The sequence below is a fragment of the Chiloscyllium punctatum genome, chromosome 15 (assembly GCF_047496795.1).
Source record: "Chiloscyllium punctatum isolate Juve2018m chromosome 15, sChiPun1.3, whole genome shotgun sequence".
In the NCBI taxonomy this organism is placed as follows: domain Eukaryota; kingdom Metazoa; phylum Chordata; class Chondrichthyes; order Orectolobiformes; family Hemiscylliidae; genus Chiloscyllium; species Chiloscyllium punctatum.
Window position 1 is genome coordinate 6,910,589 of NC_092753.1, and position 27,521 is coordinate 6,938,109.

The 27,521-nt window shown below is 39.7% G+C and overlaps 1 protein-coding gene across 10 annotated transcripts in view; it reads right to left on the bottom strand.

Annotated features, from left to right (window-relative positions):
- LOC140486011 (histone-lysine N-methyltransferase SETDB2-like) overlaps positions 1-27,521 on the bottom strand; it is a 94,595-nt gene that overhangs the window by 28,961 nt on the left and 38,113 nt on the right. For 9 of the 10 annotated variants that reach the window (XM_072584541.1, XM_072584537.1, XM_072584539.1 and 6 more), the window contains 6 exons: positions 25,456-25,527; positions 22,705-22,813; positions 18,765-19,352; positions 14,533-14,634; positions 13,553-13,722; positions 6,256-6,490 (listed from right to left, as the gene is read on the bottom strand). In XM_072584541.1, coding sequence (XP_072440642.1) covers positions 6,256-6,490; positions 13,553-13,722; positions 14,533-14,634; positions 18,765-19,352; positions 22,705-22,813; positions 25,456-25,527 — 1,276 coding nt within the window. The remainder of the gene's footprint in view (positions 1-6,255; positions 6,491-13,552; positions 13,723-14,532; positions 14,635-18,764; positions 19,353-22,704; positions 22,814-25,455; positions 25,528-27,521) is intronic. The other variant, XM_072584542.1, reaches the window with a different exon arrangement.

Genomic DNA, 27,521 nt, shown 5'->3' on the forward strand with positions numbered 1-27,521 from the left:
GCTGCAGGTAGGCTATCAAAGACATAATAAAGGATAAAGAAGTTATTAAAATTTTTGTTTCCAACTATTGACTAGGAATCTAGATTGTACACTTTTATCCCGTTCTCACATTCATGTAACTTCATTCCTTCTCTCATTTGTTGATATCTTCCTTTCTCACATCTCCTTTCTCCATGTCCTCCATCCCCGTAAAACAGACATTTCTCATCCCTCTTTTACATTCTAGATCTTTTGCTTTTATTTTTTACCCCCACCTCCCCATTCCATTTTGTCTCCAATTCTTTCCTTTGATACCACATTTTCTCTCTCTCATTCCTCATCACTCTCAAGTACTGAGTTTTTGGAAGCAGTTCATTCCCTGTTTTATTTTGCAGGAATGAAGACTTTTGTTTATATAGTAGCCATTGATTCTGACATTGCCTGTTGACAGCATCTCAGTTCATACTGACACTCTCTTTTCTCCTTCACAAAGCACATGACCTCCTCAAAGAAGCATTCTGTGTCTTTGTCATTTTTTCCCCCTATCAGTTTTCCCCAGGAAATGGATTTGGAAATGGTGGTGGTTAATCAAGGTGTGTTGCCCTTCGAACTCCATTTTGATTTAGTACCCTTCCCATTTCTATACCTCTCCCTCACTTTTAATGGTCCACATTAACCTTAATGGGTTTTGTACATAAAAAATAATCAGTTCAAAAAACACAAGTGATGTATTGATAATGGTGGAAAGCAAAACAGCAGTGATTTAGTGATGGAAAAATCATTAAATTGTATGAAAGAGCGCTTTTGGATTATAAGAGAGAGAAAAAATGAAAGTGGTGTGGCTTCTACCAGCACCCTTGAAGCCTTTAGAGAGGTGGGAACCCCAGGGGGTGAAGTGCATTTTCTCCCTTTCCAGGTCCATTTTGATTGGGTTCCCTCTCTTTATTTCCCCATGCTGCATTCATTTTCTGTTGTGTTATTGCCATTAATTGGCAGTGTTTATTACTTGATTTTGTAAGTACTGAAATGGGTGATTGGACAATGGGTTATTTAAAAAGAGTTCAGAGGGCACTCTTGTGGTGCACTGGTTGTGTCCCTACCCAGGACCAAGAGGCCCAGGATTATGTCCCATTTGCTGCAGAGATGTGTAACAACACTTCTTATCAGGTTGATTAGAACGTCTGGTTAAATGTTTTTTTAATTATTGAAGAACTCAATTCTTAGTGCCTGATGGTAGTGTGGGTCATTGGGCCAGAAAGTTCAGGTTCAAATGTCATGTGTTCAGGACCAGGACACTGGTCACTGCCTGACATTCCGAAATGGAGCCGTTTATCACTACTCTTTGATTCCTGTCAGCATGTTTCAACAGACTTGCTTCAATAAAAAAGAGCTGAGTTCATCCCTGGTGGGATATTTGTTACTTGTTATTCAGGTGATGTGATAATGGGGTCATAAAATTTATAAAAAGCTGAAGAAACCCTGTTATGCAGTGGGAGTACCCCTATCTATGAGTCAAAGTCCCTGCTCTAGAGGTATATAATACCACCTCCAAACTGGTTGATTAGAAAATCTAAAAATAATTGAGTTCTTATTTGGATGATTGGATAACATTTTTTTATTAGATTCCCTACAGTGTGGAAACAGGCCCTTTGGCCCAACAAGTCCACACCGACCCTCCGAAGAGTAACTCACCCAGACCCATTTCCCTCTGACTAATGCACCTAACACTATGGGCGATTTAGAAAATAGATAGACAATAGACAATAGATGCAGGAGTAGGCCATTCTGCCCTTCGGGCCTGCACCCCCATTCAATATGGCCATGGCTGATCATCCTTAATCAGTATCCTGTTCCTGCCTTATCTCCATAACCCTTGATTCCACTATCCTTGAGAGCTCTATCCAACTCTTTTTTAAATGAATCCAGAGTCTGGGCCTCCACTGCCCTCTGGGGCAGAGCATTCCACACAGCCACCACTCTCTGGGTGAAGAAGTTTCTCCTCATTTCTGTCCTAAATGGTCTACCCTGTATTTTTAAGTTGTGTCCTCTGGTTCGGCACTCACCCATCAGCGGAAACATATTTCCTGCCTCCAGAGTGTCCAATCCTTTAATAATCTTACATGTCTCAATCAGATCCCCTCTCAGTCTTCTAAACTCAAGGGTATACAAGCCCAGTCGCTCCATTCTTTCAACGCAAGGTAGTCCTGCCATTCCAGGAATTGACCTCGTGAACCTACACTGCACTCCCTCAATAGCCAGAATGTCTTTCCTCAAATTTGGAGACCAGAACTGCACACAATACTCCAGGTGTGGTCACACCAGGGCCCTGTACAGCTGCAGAAGAACCTCTTTGCTTCTATACTCAATCCCTCTTGTTATGAAGACCAGCATGCTATTAGCCGCCTTCACTACCTGCTGTACCTGCATGCGTACCTTCATTGACTGGTGTACAAGAACACCTAGATCTCTTTGTACTGCCCCTTTACCTAAATTGATTCCATTTAGATAGAAATCTGCCTTCCTGTTCTTGCCACCAAAGTGGATAACCATACATTTATCCACATTAAACTGCATCTGCCATGCATCTGACCACTCACCTAACCTGTCCAGATCTCCTAACATCTTCCTCACATTTCCCCTTGCCACCCAGCTTAGTATCATCAGCAAATTTGCTAATGTTATTACTAATACCATCTTCTATATCATTAATATATATTGTAAAAAGCTGCGGTCCAGCACTGATCCCTGTGGTACCCCACTGGTCACTGCCTGCCATTCCAAAATGGAGCCGTTTATCACTACTCTTTGATTCCTGTCAGCCAACCAACTTTCAATCCAAGTTAGTACTTTGCCCCCAATACCATGAGCCCTAATTTTGCTCACAACCTCCTATGTGGGACTTTATCAAAAGCTATCTGAAAGTCCAGGTACACTACATCTACTGGATCTCCCTCGTCCATCTTCAGAGTTACATCCTCAAAAAATTCCAGAAGATTAGTCATGCATGATTTCCCCTTCATAAATCCATGCTGACTCTGACCTATCCTGTTACTACTATCCAGATGTGTCGTAATTTCATCCTTTATAATAGACTCCAGCATCTTTCCCACCACTGAGGTCAGACTAACTGGTCTATCATTTCCTGCTTTCTCTCTCCCACCTTTCTTAAAAAGTGGTACAACATTAGCCACCCTCCAATCCGCAGGAACTGATCCCGAATCTATCGAACTCTGGAAAATAATCACCAACGCATCCACGATTTCTCGAGCCATCTCCTTCAGTACCCTGGGATGCAGACCATCAGGCCCCAGGGACTTATCAACCTTCAGACCTAAAAGTCTCTCCAACACCAATTCCTGGCAAATATAAATTCCCTTCAGTTCAGGTCCTTCAGCCACTGTTACCTCAGGGAGATTGCTTGTGTCTTCCCCAGTGAACACAGTTCTGAAGTACCAATTCAATTCTTCTGCCATTTCTTTGTTTCTGTCTTCAAGGGCCCAATTTTAGTCTTAACCATTTTTTTGCCTTTCACATACCTAAAAAACCTTTTACTATCCTCCTTGATATTTTTGGCCCGTTTACCTTCTTACCTCATTTTTTCTCTGCGTATTTCCTTCTTAGCAATCCTCTGTTGTTCTTTAAAAGCTTCCCAGTCCTCCGTTTTCCCATTTACCTTTGCTATGTTATACTTTTTCTCTTTTAACTTTATATGTTTCTTAACTTCCCTCGTCAGCCACGGCCACCCATGCCTCCTCCTAGGATCTTTCTTCCTTTTTGGAATGAAATGATCCTGCATCTTCTGCATTATACACAGAAATATCTGCCATTGTTCCTCCACTGTCATCCCTGCTAAGGTATTGCACCATTGAACTTTGGCCAGCTCCTCCCTCATAGCTCCATAGTTCCTTTCATTCAACTGAAATATTGTCACTTCCGATTGTACCATCTCCCTTTCAAAGTGCAGATTGAAGCTTATTGTATTATGGTCACTACTTCCCAATGGCTCCTTCACTTTGAGGTCCCTGATCAATTCTGGTTCGTTGCATGGCCAATTCAACTAACCTGCACATCTTTGGGACTGTGGGGGGAAACCGAAGCACCCGGAGGAAACCCACGCAGACACGGGGAGAATGTGCAAACTCCACACAGTCAGTCACCCGAGGCTGGAATCGAACCTGGGATCCTGGTGCTGAGAGGCAGCTAACCACTGAGCCACCATGCCATTGTGGTGGGTTTCTTTATTTTAAGAAAAAAAAGCCAATTTCTTGCACAGCAGAGTGCTGACTTTTGGACAGAGAAAGGATCCAGAAGGAAAGATGGAAAATGATACTTGTTCTTCAGTTAGATTTTTAATAAAATCTTCATAAATCTCTGAAAATCTTTTGCTGCCTCATCCAACAAATGGATACTAGAACATGAAATATCACCCTCCCATCCATGTTCCCAATTTACCATTCCGTCCATTTCCCTTCCATTGTTCCATGTTTCACAGTTACACTTCTGTATATTTCCAATCTAACTGGTATCATTAAGACCAGTAGCTCAACTTTAATGTTCAAATTAGAATTAGTGTTAGATTTACTGTCATGTGTACTCAAGTACAAAATACTGTAGTATAGTGAAATGTGTACAATATCACCACACAAGGCATCTTAAGTACAAAGCATCTAGGTACAAATTACGCCACTAATGAAATGGACTCTGCACCAGCAGAATGCAGAAGCCAAAATCCAGTGTTCATGTGTTCTGAATTACAAATTCTTATGTTTGTGTATTTATACACATGCATTCACATTCATAGGCACTGGAGTAGGCCATTTAGCCTCTCTCACTTAATCTAAAATAACTAGGAGCAGTAGTAGGCAATTCAGCCCTCAAGCCCACACACCACATTTTATACGATCATGGCTGATCTCATCTCAACCTCAACTTCAATTTCCTGCCCTCTCCCCATAACCAGTTAATCCATTACTAATTAAAAATTTGTCTATCTCCCCAAATTTACTCAGTGCCCCAGGATCCACCACACTTGGCGGTAGTGAATTCTATAGATTTGAGGACCGATGGAGACAAGTAATTGCTCTTCATCAATGTTTTAAATCTGCCACCATTTAGCCTAAAACCATGACCTCTCATTCTCTGTTGCCCCTCTTCGACTACTTTGTTAATCCCATTTCACATATTACGTACCTCAATTAGATCTCCTCTCATTCTTCTAAACTCTACCAACTACAGTCCTTAACATGTCAGTGTCTTTTCCTAAGACATGCCTTTCCTCTCTGGAATTAGTTGAGTGAACATTCTCTGAACTGCCTCCAATGCAATTACATCCTTTCTCAAGCCAGGGGACCAAAACAGAATGCAGTACTCCAGATGCAGTCTCACCAATGCCTTGTACAATTGCAAGAACACTTGCCTATGTTTATATTCATTCCTTTTGTAAAAATTGCCAAAATTCTATTTGCTGTCCTTATTACCTGCTGTACCTTTGTACTAGCTTTCTACAATTTATGTATGAAAACACTCAGGCTCCTACGCACTAAAGAATTTTGAAGTTTCTTTTCATTTAGATAATAAGCTGTCTTTTCATTTCTCCAACCAAAATGGTGACCTCACAATTATCCACAATAAACTCCATTGACCAAACATTGGCTCGTACACTTAACCTACCCATATCCATTTTTAAATTTCTTAGTTTTCATTGCAATTTACTTTCCCACCTATTTTAGTGCCATCTGAAATTTTGGCTACATTACATTCTATCCCAGCATCCAAGTTATTAATCTGATTGAATTAGGTAGGGCCCAAATAACAAACACTGCCACACCCTCTTCCTTATCGCTTTCCAAACAGAAAAAGACTCTGCTTTCTGTTGGTTAGCCAATTCTCCATCTAGGCTAACATATTACCTTTAATCCTGTGTGCTTTTACCTTGTGTGTTAACCTTTTGTGCAGCATCTTATCAAATGCCTTTTGGAAGTCCAGAAATACTGCATCTTCGGGACCCACTTATTCATTTTTCTTGTTACATCTTTAAAAAGGTCCAGCAATTAGTCAAACACAATTTACCCTTCTTAAAATGTCCTCAGACGGATACATTTTGACATTGAAAATGTCCTGTCACTTTCAATCATTTACTAACCTGCATCTCAATTCAACTTACCTATTTTGTTTTGTAGCCTTTAATATCTTAAGTATTTTGAGAGGAATCTAAGGAATTGAAATTTCAATTAATGTAATTTCAACAGCTTTTCTGATGCCTGACCTGAAACTTACCCTTTTTGAGTTAAGGATGAAGCTCTACGCAAACGAGGTGCTTCTTCTACTTTCACATCAGTCTTTACCTCTTCCATCGTATCCATTAGTTCACCATCTGATTCAAAATGTGATCCTTTTCTCTCTACCTTGCTGGAAGGCTTTACGATGTTGCTACATCCCATATCGACATCATAATGAATCATTTCACCATTTCTCTGGTTCTCCACTGCATTTACAATGTTTAGTACTCTCCCTGAAACAAAACATATTAAAGTCATCACTTTAACTTGTTATAGCAAGATTTACATGCATAAATTGTATTTATGAATGGAAGATCATGAAAATCAAAAACAAACTTAACAATTGAAAGAAATTCCAGACCTAGTCGTGTGCTACAATAATCTTTTTGCACAAACTAGATGACATGCTTCTTACATTAAAACACGACTGCACCTCAAAGTATTTGGCGGAAATACTTTTCTACATCCCAAGGTTATGAATAATACAGTTTTTTTAAAATGGCGTTATGAAGTTGTAGGTGTACTTTAAGAGAGTTAAAAGCAGCAGAACTACCGGACACAGCACCAAGTGTTCTCAATAAGGTAACAAAGTAATACTTGGTTGACCAGCTCTATTAGTTTGGTGCCTGGAGACAAAAACAAATTCAAATTAGGCCAATCAGTTTAAATTATACCCTGAAAAATACCGAATTCCAATCAAGTCTTAATTGAGTAAATTGACAATCTTAAAAGCCAATGACACAATCCTATGCTCTGGGGTATCAGACCAGGGCAAAAATGAACAATTGGGAGGAGAACTGCCAAGCCCCAACATGTAAATAGTTTGCCTGAAAAACAGCTCCCTTAAAAGGTACCTTTTCAATCAGTAACCTTTCAAGCAGAAATCCCTAAGAAGAAAAGAAGATGCAGGAAGATCCAAGTAAAAGAACCAACAGTTGCCTGGTTTTGAGATAAGAAGTTTTGTTTTATAAATCTTAATTGAGAGTTTTATTGGGCTAGTATTATAGAAAGGAAGGTAAAAGATAGGTTAGAGTAAGAACTAGTATATAGCTGTCAGTTAGTTATTCTCTGTAATACTTTAAGAAACAAAGTTGTTAATTTTTACTTTAAATAGTTCTTGGCCACTTGAATTTTCACAGCTTACTACACAGGATTTTTTTTTTGTATTGCTGGTTTTACATTAAGTAGGAGGGCTTACACCATGTCATAACAATGGGCTATGACGAAGCTTTAATTGTATGTTTATTTTTATTATAATATAAGAAGATAAAGTTGCCAAATATTAAACTGAGCTTTTTGTTTAAATTACTGATGTTATTACACACTTCTGAACCTGGGTGTCTAGGTGCAGGGGCAGGGATTCTACCACTGCACCACAAGAAAACCCCTTTCCAACCAAGCTAACCAGCTTGGATTGCAGTTGGATAACCTGAAGTAAACTTAAAATTAAGCATTTAATCACTGACTGATTGAATATTTCTAAATGAAACCCAAATTAAAAACCTTTAAAGTGTCAATGATGTTAAGGAGCATATATTTTGCTCAATAACTATTTTCACACTAGAGACGCTTCTTGAATGCTTTTTTGGGGCATCAAGAGTCAATACCATATTTTTGATTAAAAACCATCACAAAATGCTGAAGGAAATCAGCAGGTCTGGCAGCATCAGTGAAGGGAAAAAGTCCACTTCACTAACTGTTGTTAGAACTTGTAGAATGAAGTCACACTTAGGCAGTAGAAGTTGTGGATTTGAAAGGCTCCATCGCAGGGGTTTTAGTTAATTTCAATAAGATCGTAAAAGGGAACTTTGGGACAATCAACGGATAATTGCAGAAGCTTTGGTGAGTTGCTGCAACTTGTGGATGGTTTACATAGCTGCCACTGCACATTGGGTGAAGAAGGGATGGATGTGGTGCCAATCAAACAGGTTGTGTAGTCCAGGATAGTATTCAGCTTCTTGAACATTATTCAAGAAGCACTCATTCAGGCAAGCAAAGAATATTACAGCAGTCATACGATTGTGCTTTAGAAAGGTTTTGGAGTGTCAGAAGTTGAAGTTACTTGTTGCCAGCCTCTGACCCACAGTATTTATATGGTTGACCCAGATAAGTTTCTGGCCAATGGTAACCCCAAGGTTGTTGATGGGAGATTGCATGTACTGTCTCTGGGAGTACTCAACCAAATGTTGCCTTTACATCAATGGCAGTCATTCTTACTTTAACTCCAGCTATTTTGCCCTTGTTTGGACCAAAGCTGTAATGAAGTCAGGAGTGCCCCAAGCAAAACTCAACCTGAATGCCAGTGGTCAGTTTACTGGTGAGATCGTGTTATTTGATAGCACTATCAAGGGCCCCTTCAATCATTTTGCTGATGGTCAAATGTACACTGAGGTGGTACTTGACGAGGATGGATTTGTGCTGCTGTTTGAGCATAGGGTAAACCTGTTTAAATTTCAGTATTGTGGAGTAGATGGCATTGCCATAGCTTCAAAGAAACAGACTGTTTGAAGATGCAGCTCGTTCTGTGATGCTGGAACCCCAGGTGAAAAGGAATCATTGATTTGGCAGTTCTGGCTAAAGCTGGTTGTAAATGCTTCAGCTTTGTCTTTTGCAAGGAATTGCTATGCTTCTCAATTTTTAAGGATGGGGATATTTGTGGACCATCTCCCCTTTTTAGTGACTTAATTGTCCATTGACATTCACAACTAGATGTGGGATCACTTAGTTCTGTCTATCGGATTCAGTTATTTCCCCTAGCTTATTGTTACTAAACTCAGTATCTGTCTGATCAAGGCAAACAAAATTGGGTCTCATGAAACAGATTGATGGGTCTTTCTGAACAACGGTCTGAACTGTGATTTTAGGAGTAGGATCAGGATTTGGCTTTGTTACCCACTCCCCTGCCAAGAGTTTGACCAGGGCATTAATTACCAAGAAATCCTTACCCAATGAGTGCAGCAATCCGGCTGAGTTGGACAGCCAGAATCACATGCTCATCCTGAGTAAGTAACTGAGAAGGCACTGGAAGTAAATGGAGTGGGAGGATGAGACAGACAGAGGTTTGGAACTGTGTAGAATAGTAATTCCCTCTTTAAGGCAACCTGTGGCTGCATCTGTTCCAAAGCCTATAGCCCTGCTTGGAGGGTTGGGCCCTCAGCTTGTTACTGGGAGATGGTCTCCAGACAGTTAAACTGCCTCCCATCATGAAATATCACTGCCTTTGCTGAAGCATAATTGGTTTAGAGAGAGTGGACAACATTCCCTGGGGTCCTAACTTGCTTCCCCTAAAATGACCATTGGGAACACAGTCAAAAAAAACTTGGACTTCAGTCAATGCTTGTACTTTTAGGCTCCAAACACCTCCATTCCAGACCGTTGATGGAGCCCAAATGTTTTATCCAGAGAACATAAATTTAAAAATCTAATTTAAAATATTTAATTTGGTGCAAATTGCAAATAAAAACAAAACAATTAGTGGGGGCAAACAATACAAAATTGGACTTTTTAGATTAGATTACTTACAGGAAACAGGCCCTTCGGCCCAACAAGTCCACACCGACCCACTCCCCTACATTTACCCGTGCACTTCACACTATGGGCAATTTAGCATGGCCAATTCACCTAACCTGCACAATTTTTGGACTGTGGGAGGAAACCGGAACACCCAGAGGAAACCCACGCAGACACAGGGAGAATGTGCAAACTCCACACAGTCAGTCGCCTGAGGTGGGAATTGAACCCAGGTCTCTTGCACTGTGAGGCAGTAGTGCTAACCACTGTGCCACCGTGCCGCCCACTTAAAAGAGAGAGGGAGATAAAGATGAGAGACAATAGAAAAGTGAAGGAAATATTCCAATTTCTTAAATCTTGAACAATTATTAAAATCTGAGACTCCACAAAGTTAAAAAATAATTTTCAGTGGCTACAAGAAGTTGTTTGGCAGTAAACAAGTCTCAATTTTCCTGGCATTCTTAGTGAGCAAATGTTGCTACTTCAGGCCTTTCATGTGTTTGAATGCCAAATTTGAGTGAGCTACAGCAAAGGTCCTGGGGAAACTGAATAAATCTGACAATAGTTTCCTGAAATCCTTCTTTCACTCCAGATATGAGACATTGCTAACTGATTTACTCCAAACTAAAAGTGAGCACTAACAGCTTCACTATTACCATACTATAAAATCTAGGCTATTAACTAGGTAGATACTTTAGTGCAGAACTTAAAGGAATGTATACTTTTGCAGATGCCAGCTTCCAGGTAAACTGTTAAACTAAGGCTCTCTGCACTCTAAAGTGGACTTAAAAATCCTATTTCAAGCAAATGTCAGGGAGTTCTCAGCCAACATAATTAAAACAGAGTGGAGTCATTCATCTCAGACTTTAGTTGCTAAAGTCCTGACTATAAATACGGTTCCATCTCATGGTTTGTGGAGCACTTTGAGTCATCACAAGTCCTTAAAGAATATTATAGTCTGTTCTTCTGTGATGTGATCATTGTGTTCTCATACAACTTTGCATTATAGAAAATTGTGCAATGGAAATAATGGGGCTTGTGGGAAAAACAGGGTTGGGGCAGACCACTACAAGTACCAGTAAAAACTGTACCAAAAATAGTAGTTAGCCTAACACAAATGATAGCACAGTCTAAGTAAATATTAAAATTATGTATTTTGATGAAATAAGACTTTACCCTGAAAATTTAACACTTTACCTTGAAAATCTGGAAGGTAACTTGAAGGGGTTTTTGAGATTGCTGAGTTACATCACTGTATTGAGACAAAGGCTGAGGGTCATCATCAACATCAATCATCACTTTCAGGTGCAGTTCTAGGTGCAGGATTATGACAAAAAAAAATTAATCGAGAGGTGGATGGCTGTGTTTCATTGTCCTCAGACTGTTTCTTGGGGAGTTGGCTTGAAAAAAAAGCCAAAGCATCCAGTTTTTGCTGCTTTGTCATCTTTTGTCTTGCATGAAGAAGCTGTTCATAGGGTGCCAGATAAGACATTATGTCACAAACTGCAATCTTCCTGTGGTCTGCACTGTACTCATTGTCTTCTTAGAGCTGCAACTGCTGCTCAGCTTCCCTCAGGATAGAAGACAAAAGAGAAGTGGAAAGCTCTCATTGTGCTGCATCCTGGACTTCATCGTCTTTATCTTGAATTTCGATTTCCCCCCACAGCAACAAGTTGTTGTCGATCAACCATGGAGAAGTCTTCACAATGGGACTCAAGCAGCTCCTCGACATCCTCAGTCTCCACTTCTTCAAATCCAAATAGGTTTGCAAGAGCGACACAATGTTCCTTCGTTGCTGGAAACTCCTCTGACGGTTCAATGCCTTTTAAATCATAAAGAAAATCTGGAAGAAGTTTCCGCCAAACTGCACGCAACTAGTCCTTACTGACATCACCCCAGGCCTCCACAATGATGTCAACAGCATTTTTAATGCTCTTCCAAAATTGAAGAACACTGTCCTCATTATCCCCCTCAGTAACTGCAATCGGGTTCCTGATTGTGTGCCTTAAATAATCAGCTTTAAAAGCGGTTATTGCACTCTGGTGCATGGATGGAATGAGAGGTTGTGTTCAGAGGTAGAAATAGCACTTTGATGTTTTCAAACATCTCATTAATGATGGGAGGATGGCTTGGTGCATTGTTCAGAATAAGGAGAATCTTGAGCTCTGAACATTTTCTCCTGCAATAATTTCTAAAGACATCCACAAAATCATCAACAATAAAGGTCAGAAAAACTTTGCCCCATCATCTAACCTCTTTTGTTTGACCTGAAGTAAACACTTAGAGTAGTTTTAAGGTAATCTTTCAAGGCTTGTGGACTGGCAGAGTGGTACACCAACACAGGCTTAAGCTAAAAATCTTCACTAGCATCGGTACCCAACAACAGTCATACGATCCTTTGCAACCTTAAAACCTGAAGCGAGTCCTTTATTTTCAGAAATGTAGGTTCTGAATGGCATTCGCTTCCAGTATAAACTTGTCTCATCCAAATTGAAGATTTAATCGAAGGCGTAGCCTTCTTCCTCAATCAATTCTTTTTCACCACGGGAGGAAATGACAGCACACTTTCATCATCTGCACTGGCAACTTTGTCATGTAACTTGACATTATGAAAAGCATGGTGGCTCTTATATCCAGCAACCCTGCCACCATTTGCAATGAAGGCAGGCACGTCTGCAGGATCGATTGATCTTCTATCCACACACTTAGAAACCGCTCCATCTCAAGTTCCTTTGTACGTGATCTCATAGACTTGCTAACACTCAGACTTGCTCCAGCAAAGTAACTTGCTTTAATCCTTTCCACATTGTCTCTAATGGTGCGGAGCATAGACTCCTCTATTCCTGTTGCACGAACAATATCACATGCTTTTTCATTATGCTGAAAACGCTTGATATCATCTGCCTTCTGTACAAGTGTTATAGCCTTTCTTGTACAGTTACCACCCACAATGTTTTCACCTGGATGCTTCCTCTCGACATTTTTGCAACTTTGTTCTTCCATATTCATGGAAAACACAGCGAGATTTGCAAAAAACAGGACTGAAGATTACCTTTCAGGAAGCACTCTACCACAAAGCTCATGAGCCAACTGACCATGCGATGTCGACGCGAGTCCAGTCCTCAGCGCACCACAACATTTAGTGCTGGGGATGGAATTGCATAATAGCCAACAGGAGTTTGCTTTTTAAAAAATGCTCCCCAATTCACCAATCATATTACAGCCAAATTGAGTTGACGAAACTCGCAGTATAGGAGAACGACCTGTATGTGAACTAAGTTAATGCGTTTTCTCTCAAATTCATCATGAGCACAGAATATATACAATCCAAATACTTGAAATAATTTCAGCAATTTACAACTCACCTTTTGTAATGCATAAGAGTTATGCACAAAATTGTGACAAAAATAAATCCCAATTTTTTTTTACACATTATTTTAACTCAACCTTCAACTTTTCATAGCATTTACATATCTTCCAGAATAACCACAGTATACATAACAATGATTAATAACAGCATTAGCATTATTCGGGCAAACACTCTTAAATATTAAACTTACAGACAAGTTTCACAATTCAAGATTACCACATCACTACATAACAGGAGAGATATCTCAAATGGTTTGGAATAAAGGAATTTGTAAAACGTTGCAACTATGGAGTGTCTAAAAATGACTAATTCTAGAATTAACTGAAAAAAATCACTTTGTCATCTACCTGGTATTAAGGCATATTCTGAAAAGATTCATCATATTCAGAGGAGTCAGAATTTGCTCTAGGCTTACCTGCGTAACAACACACAAAGGTTCCTTTGTCAATATCATCTCTGCAACGAACTCCCCAGCCTTTCCTTTTAGTTTTAAACAACTGCAGTCGGGTTTTAAGGCCATGCTGTACAACTCTGTTCACACACAATCTTTCATTGCATTTGCACCATTTGTTACATTCATATAATCTGGAAGATAAATAATGGATTTTACTACTTAATGTATTTCATTTTACAATCACTTGCAGTTAGGTAATATTTGCCATCAGGCAATGCAATCATTACAAAAAACAACAGAGTACTAGGAATCAGGAATCAGTATTTACGGATATAAGTTAGCTCACGAAGCTGGAATGTTTGTTTTCAGATGCTTCGTCATCATGACTAGGTAAACAACATCAGTGTCAGTCTCCAGTGAAGCGCTGGTGGTATGTCCCGCCTGTCTATTTATAGGTCTTGACTTAAGGGTGGGTGATGTCACATCCGGTTCTTTTTATTTTCAAGGAAAGGTAGATGGGGTCTAAATCAGTGATATTGATGGAGTTCTGGTTAGAATGCCAGGCCTCCAGGAATTCTCATGTGTATCTTTGTTTCACTTGTCCTAGGATGTGTGTGTTGTCCCAGACAGTGCTTTAAAAGCACTGAGAAAAATGTCATCTCTGCACAAGTATAGACTGTTCAACCAATCCTCTCCAGGAATACCCATACTATCTATCAGAAAAGAGTCAGAAATTTAGTTGAGGGTCTAATCTCTGAGCAGTATAAATATGAAAAGAGCAAAGTGAGAACCTCTTCACCGTTATGCTGAAATTTTATTCTAAATGTGCTTACAGGTAAGAAGATGCTATAAGAATTTTGCACTAGTCCTTCTATACACCAAGGAATTTCACAAAGCGGTCCAAAGTAAATCTGGCTTGAATGCTGGAGGACATGTATTAGAAGATTAAATAGCTTTGGTAAACAGATTACAAAAAAAAATTTTGTTCCTGATTAACTCACCCAGAAGGCGCACATTGTAGAAGTCGTCTATATTCATACCCAGATGCCTCTTTAATTCTTTTGTTGACATTTGCTGTCAGTTGTTGGCAGGCACACCTAGATCTTGCAAACACACTATGTTTTAATATCTGTAGACCAAACTTAAATACCTACTTCATAAATGACAGCTGAAATCTTTCTGCTTTTCATTTCTCTAGTTCAATAATTTCCATAAGTGATACAATACAGGTAAATTTCAATGACAGATAGCTATAGAAACACGCAACACAATTACAGACACAACTACAAAGGTGTTGTGATGGGAAGAAATGAGGCCTAAGTCAGAAAAATAGTGGTTAATAATGTTGGAAGCAAGTATAATTCTAAAATGAAATCTTTTCTTTTATCATTAGCTGGTAACTGACAACTATATCCAGGGAGGCAATGGCAGGGTGAAGGACAGTACATTAGATCGTGGCCTCCATGAAACTGGGGAGTTTAGACTAAAATATGCTACACTTGAGACTGGAGGATTTGAGTCATAAGGATAGGCTGGGACTTTTTTCCACTGGACTGTCGGAGGTTGAGGGGTGACCTTATAGAGGCTTATAAAATCAGGATAAGGTGAATAGCAAAGGGTCACTTCCCTTGTGGGAAAGGTGGGGGAGTTCAAAATTTGGGAGCATATTTTTAAGGTGAGTGGAGAAATACTTAAAAGGGATCTGAGGGGCAACTTCTTCACAGTGGGTGGTTCGTGTGTGGAATGAACTATCGGAGAAAGTGATAGATGCAAGTATAGTTATAACATTTAAAAGACATTTGGATAAGTACATGAAGAGGTATGATTTAGAGGGATATGGGACAAACACAGAGAAGTGGAACTAGTTTAGTTTGGGGAAACTTGGTCAGCATGGACGAGTTGAACTGAAGGGTCTGTTTATTGCTGTACGACTCTAAGACCACTGTAGCCTGTTCCACTATTCAATGAGATCATGGCTCGTTTGTGGATCAACTCAATATAATTGTCTTTGCCACATATCCCCTATCATTTTTGGCTAACTAATTAAAAATAATTTTAACAGATTTTTATGAATTATGCAAAAAGTATATCACATTTCTACCACTCTTCATGTGAATAAATGTTTCCTAATTTGACTCCTTAAAGACCTTTTGACTATGCTGTCCAGTCCTCATTCCTGAAAAAAATGGAAACAATCTCCATGTACCTTATAAAGAAACACCGAAAATAAAGTCATTGGGGAGGTCATTGGGCCTATTGAGCCTGCTCTGTCATTCAACACAATCATGACTGATCCTCCACCTCAACTCCATACACCTGTTCTCTCTTCACACCTCTGGACACCTTCAGCCTTTAGCAATCTTTTTACCTCTTTCTTAGATTCACCTCCACAGCCTTCTGTGGTAGAGATTCCCCCAAGTTCACCACCTTGAGTAAAGAACTTTCTTATCTCAATCCAAAATGGTCAACTGCATGTCCATGACTCCTTGTGCCAGATTCGCTGGACAGGGGATACATCATCCTTGCTCCTGTCTGATTAACTTTGTTAATATGTCAAGTTTCAATTAGATCCTCTCTCATTCTTCTTGACTACAGTGAATTCACGCTCAGTTGATCCAATCTCTCCTTATTTGACAAATCCCCAAGAATCAGTCGATGCCCAGTCACTCAACTTGTCTAAATCAGCCTGAACCTTCCACAGTACTCTCAATCCCACATAGTTTTGTGTCATCAGCAAACTTGCAAATATTAAATCAGATTCCCGAAATTTAAACTGCTGACATTTAATGTCTAACAAATTAAAATAATTTTAACAGATTTTTATGAATTATGCAAAAAGTATATCACATTTCTACCACTCTTAATGTGAATAAATGTTTCCTAATTTGACTCCTTAAGCTGGGGCACAAGCAGCGTGCCCTGTGATACTTCACTTGTAAATGAATTTCACCTCAAAAATGGCCTATTCATTTATACTCTTATTTCTCATCTGCTTACCAATCCTCAAACCTTGACACTGTACCGCCACAAATCCAACATGCTTTGATTTTGCACACAAACCACCTACGTGGAACTTGACCAAAAGCTTCCTGAAAATCCAAATACACCATGTTCTTCCTCATCTATTCTACTAGTTACATCCTTAAAAGATTCTAGTAAGCTTGCCAAATATGATTTTCCTTTCATAAAGAAATGTTGATTTTGTGCAAGTTGTATGACCCCTGTATTTGGAGAGCTTTGATCAAAAGATTTCTTCTAAGTCCCAAACAATGCAACCCTACTTCGAGTAATTTCTCCTCCACTTAACTTTGGAGTCCAAGTATCATTCTGGTAACTTAACAGCTACACTCTCTCCAAGACTAAAATGTCCTTCCACTGGTCAGAACTGCCCACACAACATCTCACACTAATTCAGATGTGGTTTAAACAGGACTTTGTATTATTGATTTATAACTTTCACCAGCTTATATTCTGTTCTCCAGCATTCTATAATCCTTTCTGAACACTTGATGTGTCTGCTCATTACATCTATGTACTTGGATCACCACCCCTCCACCCCGCCACCCCTCCACTCTTTGCAGCTCCAAATTTTCACCAATTTAAAAAAAGTACCCTGTTCTATACTTTAAAGTCCTAAATGAAGAGCTTCACATCTATGCACAGTGAAATCCAACTGTTAGCTATACCTATTCATTTACATTATCAATAGCTCTTCATAACCTTACACTTCAAGCTACACTTGATTACAATGCCACCTATCTCTGTAGAGCATGTACACTCTGCTCAGGTAGCAGAGACTGCACTGGCTGGGCCACGTCCACCGCATGGGGGACGGCCGCATCCCAAAGAATATCCTCTATGGAGAGTTTGCATCGAGGAAGAGACTCACTGGGCATCCCCAGCTGCACTACATGGTTGTCTGCATGAGAGACATGAAAGCTCTTGATATCGTTACAGAGTGCTGGGAATGGCTCACAGCTGACTGCACAAGATGGAGAAGCACCCTAAACCAACAGCTCAATAAAGGGGAAAGGAAGCTGACAAGCACTGCAGCAGACAAATGGGCACGAAGGAAGGAGTGCAGCAGTTCTAGCAGATCAAATGACCACATACAGATGCGACCTCTGCGACCAGGACTGACACTCCAGCATTGATCTCTTCAGTCACAAGTGACGTTGCTTCAGGATAGCAGAACGCCAGAACAACGAGGATGCAAGCCATGACCGAAAGGGGCCTCACTCACTATCTTTGTCTAATCATCAGATTTGGTTATGTGGCTTTCTATGTCATTATAATACATTGAGTAAACAGATGAACAGATGAACCTCCAACAAAAATCTTCATGAGATAATAGTCACTTTCTGCCAATTACAGTCATTCCCTGCTTTTTGCTGCTTATTATAACCAGATGAATAATTTGCCCTAAGTTCCGTGTCCTTAAAACTGAGCTAACAGTCTCTTTGAGGGAATTTATCCAACAGGTTTTGAACTGTTCATCACTTTTAATGTTCAGCAGATTTGAAGATATTAGTTCATCAGAGGTAGCCTTGATATCTATCCATTCAGGTCAGGTTACCCAAACCAAAATCTTTGACCCAAGCATAAGTTTGTGGCTTAAAGTCCCACTCCAGAAACTTGAATATATAGTCTCAGTAGATAACGCAGCCAACTGCTGAGGACGTGCATCATAGGAAGAGCAGTTTCCTGGATGAGATTTAACCTTGCATTTATCCACATAAATTTTATTTTAAGCACTACATAAAGAGCAAGGGAGTTCTCAGAGCATCGTGGCCAATATTTATGTCCCAACCAACATCATTTATCTATTATGTGAACATTTATCGCATTCCTGCTGTCTGCAAACTGGAATACTACATTAACTTTTGTTTTCAAATAACTTCAGGATCAATTTTTTTTACATGTTTGAAGTACTAAGCAAGTCAGGAAACATTTGTCAGGAGACCAGAATTAACATTCAAGGATAATGATTTTTCACTATGTGATTTAGTTCTCTTTCCACAGGCATTGTTTGACCAGTTCGGTATTTCTAGCATTTTAAAATTAGACCTTCTGCAGCATTTTGCATTTGGAGAAACAAAGATCTTCTGCTACCATACCTTATTTTTTAATTGTCATTCTTCGTACAGCACGATGAGGTTCAGTTGCAATCTCAATTGTCAAGTGTTAAAATGTTATTTACCCATCAAGAGAACAACACAAAAAAAATACTAACTTGTCGCTGCAGCCATCTGTACAGTTGCATTTCTGTTGAAACATCTCTGCTGAATTGCTAATAAGATATCCATGAGGCAACCGTGCTTTTCTATATTTAAAATACTGTGGTTTGGAGACATCGATTGCATTATACAGAGGGATTGGCACAGGTTCTTTACCATGGCTTATGTCGGCTTCATAAATAACTGGGTTCTTGCAAGTAATTGTCCGTGAAAGCTGGACATAAGTGTTGAAAGAGAAAAAGTCCAATTGCAGAAAGTCACATTGGGTTTCAAAAATGTAATTGCGCACCTCCTTGAAATTCCTCAAACTTCTTCCACAAGGAGCTTTGTAAGTGACATGAGGAGGATTCATGACCTCAGTATCCCAATGCAACTTCCCATGTCGTCTTTGAAACTGACAAAGTATGGGAATTCTCAATGGATTTTCCCCTTTGAAATGATCAGGAGTTGGAGGTGTGACTCTTGCAATACACAAACCACTGCATTGGTGCTGTTGAAAGGTCAACTGATTGGCAGGGTTAGGCTGGATGAGTCCATCCTTAGAGGTTGGGGAGGAAGCCACACTTTTAATCACAGATGTCTGTCTGGAGAGAAAAGAAAGAATTATCATAAAAGAAAGAATGACCATTTGGAACTCTAGCAACAATGGAACTTGCTGTATTTTACCGATGCAACTGTTGAAACAGATTTTCAAGAGGTGGCTATAAATGAGCCATTTATAAATTATGCCAGTCTAGTAAATGTTATGGAACTCCATGATAACTATAACTGTTGAAAATGATTTATCAGTTTATTTGCTCACAAAGGGGTGATTTCACATGTCAAAGCATAGAAAGATGTTGCTATCCAAAATACATGGAAATAAGAGGGCTGATTGCATTCTAAAATAGTATTCCATTTTAATATAACTCTGTTTTAAATGTATATGTACATTATAATATACTAGAATCTGCCTGCGTAAACTTGTTATACTGCTATGTGGCCTCTTGCCAATAGGGCAGCTGCAGTGCGACCACTGACAGAGAGATCAATTAATGTGTGATCAGTCTATACTGTTAGAAGTATGGAGAACATTTTAAAAGGCATCTAGATGGATACATGAATAGAAACAGTTTAGAGGGATATGTACCAAATGCTATAATAAAAAGGACTAGATTAACTTAGCATATCTGGTTGCATTGATGAGTTGGACTGTTTCCGTGCTATACAATTCTATGACTCTGTTGACTGAACTATTAAATTTTACTATCCATAATAGTGCAGACATGCATTCATTTAATAGAAAATAATTTTGAAAAGAAAGTTTTTGTTATCTACATTAAAGAAATAAATACACTTCAAATGCAAAAAGAAGTCAAGTCCCTTTTTAAACATGTACCTTTTTCTGTACAGTTATGTTCATAAAATTCAACAATTTCTTAAACACTAATCTCAGAATTGTTTTGCCTCTTCATTAACTTGTAGCTTTACAAGCTAAAATATTTATTCCTAGTCTACTTTTCTAAAGTTGACAATCTATAACATTCCTGTACACAGTCACCATTTTTCCATCCCTTAAAATCACATTTAACATGCATTTGGCTTATGACATGCCTCTTTTTTTCATCCATAATGTGCTGTACTTGCATTAGTAGTCACCATCAATTTTTCACTTATAAATGCAGGGTTTACTCACAATACTTTATAATTTTATAACAAGGGATCAAACAGGTGAGATGGTCAGGTTTACGAAGATGCGTGGGGTTCAAAACATGTCAGAAAAGATTTACAAGGATGTTGCCAGGGTTGGAGGATCTCAGCTACAGGGAGAGGCTGAACAAGCTGGGGCTGTTTTCCCGGGAGTGTCGGAGGCTGAGGGGTGACCTTATAGAGGTTTACAAAATTATGAGGGGCATGAATAGGATAAATAGGCAAAGTCTTTTCCCTGGGGTCAGGGAGTCCAGAACTAGAGGGCATAGGTTTAGGGTGAGAGGGGAAAGATATGAAAGAGACCTAAGGGGCAACATTTTCACACAGAGGGTGGTACATGTATGGAATGAGCTGCCAGAGGATGTGGTGGAAGCTGGTACAATTGCAACATTTAAAAGGCATCTGGATGGGTATATGAATAGGAAGGGTTTGGAGGGATATGGGCCAGGTGCTGGCAGGTGGGACTAGATTGGGTTGGGGTATCTGGTCGGCATGGACGGGTCAGACCGAAGGGTCTGTTTCCATGCTGTACATCTCTATAACTCTATGTCAACCCTTCACATCAAATACTGAACACAATTCAAAACTGCAACTGCTCATATCCAAGACGGCAGCTCATCTTTTCCCTAAATTAATACAGTTTTGACAGGATTGTTCAAAGGCTTAATTTATACACTGACTTCTGTGCAAATACATGAAAGAGAATTGGTAAGCCTTTTATGTCATTTTTATTCATCAAAGTGTAAACTCTTGATGATGGAAACAGAAGCAAATTCATATGACAATGGTCTTCGCTATTCAACATTATTTAGTGTCATCATCGTTCAGTGGTTGCATCCTTGCATCTCAAGTCAGAAGGCTGCTGGCTCAAAACCTACTTCAAATTCTCTGGGCCAACACCTAACCCTCAGCTAACATGATTATCTGGTCATTATCACAATGCTTACTGTGGGATCTTGCAGTATAAGATTTCATACATTCGAGCACTGATGACAATTCAAAAGGGTTTAGCAGACTGTTAATTTTATAGAGATTTGAAGTCTGTCGTACGACTATAAACCTTCTTTATTTATTTCCTTTAGCTTAACATTTAATGCATACTGACAGTTCCTGTACCACAGCAACCAAGTGTCTCAAGTTTTAGCATCTCCTGCCAGTAGCAAAAAAATTGTACATGTATTCAACATGAGTGAATAAGGATTTCCAAATATCAGTCCTGCACTTGCTTATTACGAGCTTGAATCTAAACATCTTGTTCGAAGGTGATGTTTGAGCTTTAAATGGTACTCCAGACTAAACTGCCCTCAACAATTTATACAAATCACTGCAGTCCGCTCTTATTTATCTCCTGTTAATGCATAGAATTTCTTTCGTAAACTTTTCTTTAGGGTTATTATTAAAGTTTAAACTGTTACTTTATTATTAGGCTGCAGTTTCAAACTACATCACTCTATGCTACATTTTAATCATGACCATGCATGGTCCCACCAACTAATGTCAAATTAAGAAATTAAACCAATTCTGTATATGCCACAAAATAAACTAATCAGTTGGCAAGAAATTAAGCATAAAATTGCCAACCTTATTTTCAAACAGGAAATGCAGATACCAATTTTTCCCCTTTTTTGTTTTTAACCTGATACAGGTGCATGTACCACACTCCATAGTGTCAAAAAGTACATTGAAGAGGGGAGAAAAGTCATTTTATTTTCCAGCAGTCAGATTTTCGCAACGAACTGCCAATCTGCAAAGCTCTTTCATCCAATTTGGTTCATTTGTGACTGACCTCAATATGTGTTCCTTTGGAACAATTAGGACTTTTTTTTTTAAGGATCAAGCTAGTCGAAACAACTCATTTTTTTTATCAGACTAATGACTGACGCCTTACATTGTATAATGAATCTCTTAGGAGAAAACTGCATATTATTCAACTCAGTGTTAGGAGGCAGCTACGAGTTTACAGAAGCAGAGAAAGAAAATTTATATGACTAACTGAAATATAAAAACAAATGTACAATTTAAATATTGACTTCAAGCTGAGTAAATTAATCAGACATACTAATCAAGCCTCAGAAGCAAAAACAGTAACAGAACAGATGGGGGAAGAACAACAAAGTTTTAAACAGTGCTCCTAATTTCAATTAACAACAAATATCATGCAAATAAATTTGCACCCATATTACCGTCAGTCACAAAGTAATCAAAAATGTGAGATCCTACTATTTCAAATACATATTGCACACTTACATACACAGGGAACTGCTTGGTGCTGATTGTGCTTCTGGCTCTTCAGAAATCATGACCTTTTCTGACACCACCTCTTCACTGTCATGCTGAAATTGTTCCTCATTTTCTACTTATATAAAGGTATGCAGTATTAGTGAAGGATATTGACCCAAGAATTGCCAACTGGCATGCACTTGACAGCAATTTGCAAACGCCTTTTAGATCTCGCAGCCAAGAGATTTACTTCACATTAATAAAATACATCTATGATAGGTTTCATATTTAATATATCTTTGACTACGTTTGCATGCGTACATGTATGCACACACACGAGAGATAATGGGTACGGGCCTCACTGACTCTCATTCCAGAGGCTTTAGCACATTATTTAGGTTGCCCCCTCAGTTCAACTTGAGGAATTCTGCAAAGTAGATCTCCATCTGCTTTCTCAGGTGGATGTAAAAGATCCAATAATGCTATTTTGGTTATCAGCAGGAGAGCTCTGTCCAAAGTCCTAGCTAATATTTTATTCCTCAACCTATATCACGATAAAGAGAGACTACTTGATCATGTCTTTTTTTTTGTGGAAACATGTATGAAAATGCTCTCCTATATGACAACACTTCAAAAAAATATTTTATTGCCTGTACAGTCGAGTAGACAAGCAGGAGGCTGGAAGAACAGAGCAAGCCAGGCAGCATCAGCATTGGAGAAATCAGTGTTTCAGGTATAACTCTTCTTCAGGACTGGGGGTGGATTTTGGGTGGGCAGAGGGGTGAGGTAGTGATAGAAGAACATAGGTACAGGGTACTGTCAGGTTGGTTGATGGGAGAAATGAATCTGGTTGGTGGCTGGAAAGAAGAGTTGGTAAGTGGAACGAAAGGGGAGGAGAGGAGCTGGAAAGGGAGTTTATTTGAAATTGAATAACTCGATGTTAAGTCCTCTGGGCTGTAGGCTGCCCAGATGAAAGATAAGGCGGTGTTCCTCAAATTTGCAGTCTGACTCACTGTGGCAATGGAGGAGGCTAAGAAGGAATGGGAAGGGGAATTCAAATGGGCAGTGACTGGCAGGTCAGGTCAGCCCTTGCAGGCCCGGCTGAGATACATGCCCGGCTGAGATACATGCCCTTGGTTTACGTTTGGTCTCACCGATGAAGAGAAGACCACATCGGGAGCACTGAATACAGGAAACTAAGTTGCAAGAGAAGCAGGTGAACCATCGTGTCACCTGCAAGGACTGTTTGGGGCCATGAATGGAGGGGAGAGGGATGATGTGCCAGCAGGTTTTGGATCTTTTACGGTTGCAAGCTAAGGTACTGGGTGTGTGTGCATGTCTGCCTTCTGCAAGGATCACTACTTTTGACACTCCTTGGTTCATACCACTCTCCCCAAAATTACCCCTGCCAGACCTCCTAGTACCTTCGCCTGCGATCATAAAAGATGCAAAACCTGGAGGCACACCACCCTTCTCACCTCCATCCAGGACCCCGAACAGTCCTTCCAGGTGAGACAGAGGTTCAGCTGCCCCTCCTCCAACCTAGTTTACTGTCTCCAGTGCTCCTGATGCGGCCTTCTCTTCATCGGCGAGACCAAATGTGAAGTAAAAACATGTCTTACTAAAGATCTCAGCCGGGCCTGCAAGGGCCAACCTGATCTCCCAGTCATTGCCCATTTCAATTCCCCTTCCCATTCCTTCTCCAAAATGATAATTCTCAGCCTCCTCCATTACCACAGTGAATCAGATCGCAAATTGGAGGAACACCACCTCATCTTCCATGTGGGCAGCCTACAGCCTAGAGGACTTAACATTCAGCTATTCAATTTCAAATAAGCTCCCTTCCCATCTCCTGACTCCCTTTCCAGCCCCTCCTCCTCCCTTCTATTCTATTTACCGACCCTTCATTCCAGGCACCAATCTGATTCATTCCTCCCACCAACCAACCAGGCTGTACCCTCTACCTGTGTTCGCCCATCACTACCTTACCACTCCACCCCTCCCCACATAAAATCCTCCCCCCTCCTCCCTTTATCTGCAGTTTCCCTCACCTTCACCCCCAGTCCTGGAGAAGGGTTATACCCGAAACACTGATTTCACCACCTCCTGATGCTGCCTGGCTAGCTGTGTTCTTCCAGCCTCCTGCTTGTCTACTTTGGATTCCAGCATCTGCAGTTTTTTAGCCTTTGTAATGAGTTCTGGACAGAACTTTGCTAATCGTCCTGAGGCTTTCTTGTTAAGATGGCAAAAACACATCAGGAGTTTCTTGTGACAAACATTTACGCAATAAATCTAATTATCTGAAACAGAAAAATTCAAAAACCAAGCAAGCCAAAATTAGATTAGATTAGATTCGCTACAGTGTGGAAACAGGCCCTTCGGCCCAACAGGTTCACACCGAAACTCCGAAGAGTAACCCAGCCAAATCCCTTTTCCCTCTGACTCATGCACCTAATTGACAATTTAAGCATGGCCAATTCACCTAACCTGCACATCTTTGGACTGTGGGAGGAAACCAGATCACCCAGAGGAAACCCACGCTGACACAGGGAGAATGTACAAACTCCATACAGACAGTCATCCGAGGTTGGAATCGAACCCGGGACACTGGTGCTGTGAGGCAACAGTGCTGACCACTGAGCTACCATGCTGCCCCCTGAAATTCTATCACTTTTATCAAGTTATTATTGCTCTTCCCACAATATATACTGGGCTTTTCCTACTGTCCTCAACTTAATATCAATGAAGTATAATAAAACAGTAATATGTTTAGCCTACCTGATGTATCAAATGAAAGCAAAGAGTCTTGGATTCCAGTCTTGTTAATTAAAATCAAAGCCTTCAAATACTCTGTAAGAAGTAAACAGGTTTTTAGACAGGCTATGAGTTTAGAAAAGCAGAAGAGTCTCTTCCATAAAGATATTCGTGTAGTAGCCATCCTTCCCAACAACTATTTAAGTAAACCTGCGTCAGGTAAAAGACAGGAAAAATTGAAGTGCTTAAGTCAAACACAATTTATGAGATTATAACTGGTCAAAACAAAATACAATTGAATTTTGAAAGTCCATTTAAATTTGCTAGCCACAATACTTTAAGGGAGACAGAAAGAAGTCTTGAAATAAACAGTTCAACATTTTACCAAATCATACTTTCTCATCAAACTCATTGCTAGTTATTTGAAGGCACACTTCCAGTTGGGAGATCTGCAGCGACTGGTACATGAGCACCCATTAGTTTCAATCTGTGATTAACTAACAGTATAGATAACTAAACACGTCATATGACAATGCAAAGCAGCATAATTCAAGGTGCAAAATTAAACTGAAATTTTGGTTACCAAGCTAAATTATTTGACAACAAATGATTGTTCATCCTGAAATTCTGGAATAAATATACCCATATGTACTTAGAGAAATATTATGTTAATTGGCTTCAGTGCTGGAAACAGAGAATTAAGACTGGGTATACAGTAATTACATCACCCTGTGATTATGCTAAACTATAGATGTTTCCATATAAGAAAAATGTGATTTTGTCTATTATGTTTACAGCAACTGTTTGTTGAGTGGGTCAATCTGAGTGTATTGCTCTCATCAATAACTTCTGCTACTTCAGACATTTTACTATTTTCCCTTAGGTGATACAAATAAACTCAGCCTTCAGTATTTTGCAAGGCAGAGCATTCCATGCTCCAACAGTTCTTGCACAAAGAAAGTTTTGCTAACCTCACTCTCCCTAATGGCCTCTCAATAGTGGCTCCCCAATCAATGGAGTAGCTTGGTCTCAATTTGCCCTGTCATTTCATCATTTTAAGAATCTAATTTAACGTCTTCTTCTCCTTTACTGTTCTCATACAAGTAAAGGGGTGCCAATTTAAGACTGAGATGAGAAATTATTTTCTCTCAGAGGGTTGAGAGTCTTCAGAACTCCTTGCCACAGTGACTGTCGGGTCAGAGTCTTTTTAAGGTTGAGATGAGAAGAATCAAGGGTAATAATAAAAGGAAAGAGATGCGAAGAAGATCAAATCAGCCTTAACTCTTTTGAATGGCATGGCTGGCCTCAGAGGCTGAACAGCCTATTCCTGCACTTTCCTATGATGCTATGGTATAAATAGCCATGATTTCTCAAACTGCAGACATTCACCAAAGATCCTTAGATAGCACTTTCCAAACGCACAAGATTTTTCAACTAGAAGGTCATGAACAGTAGCAGATATCTGGGAAAACCACCATTGCAAGTTCCTTTCCCTGCCACTCACCATCCTGACTTTGAATGATATCACTGTTCTTTCAGTCACTGGGTCAAAATCCTCCAATTCTCTCCCTCAGGGCACTGTGAATCAACCTTCAGCACATGAATTGCAGTGGTTCAAGAAGGCAGCAGATCACCACTTTCTCAAGTGCAGCTACAGATGGGCAACAAATGCTGGCCAGCCAGTAAAGTCCAAGTGAATAAAAAAAAAACAACCAAGGCATTGCAAGAACTTGAATTCAGTTTGAAAGATTACCATAAAACTATGGAAAGGTTATGGCAAGGTTTGCTTATCCATGGATATGCTGCATATATGGGTTTGAAACCTATACTTTCCCCAATACTTTAAACTTTATCTCTGTTCTTTCGGCCAATTGGTTTCTTTCAGGCAGGGAACATTTTGTCCTCATGAAGTCTGCAGACTGCCCTTGAAGTGACTCCAATCTTAAAAACGTATGGCTGACTATTAACAGTCCTCTGAAATACTGTAATCTGGCAAGCCACTCATTGTAGACTGAATTGACAGCAGCAGCTCACTACCACCTTAGCATGGCATCAGGATGGGCAATAAATACTAACATTGCCTCAACTGC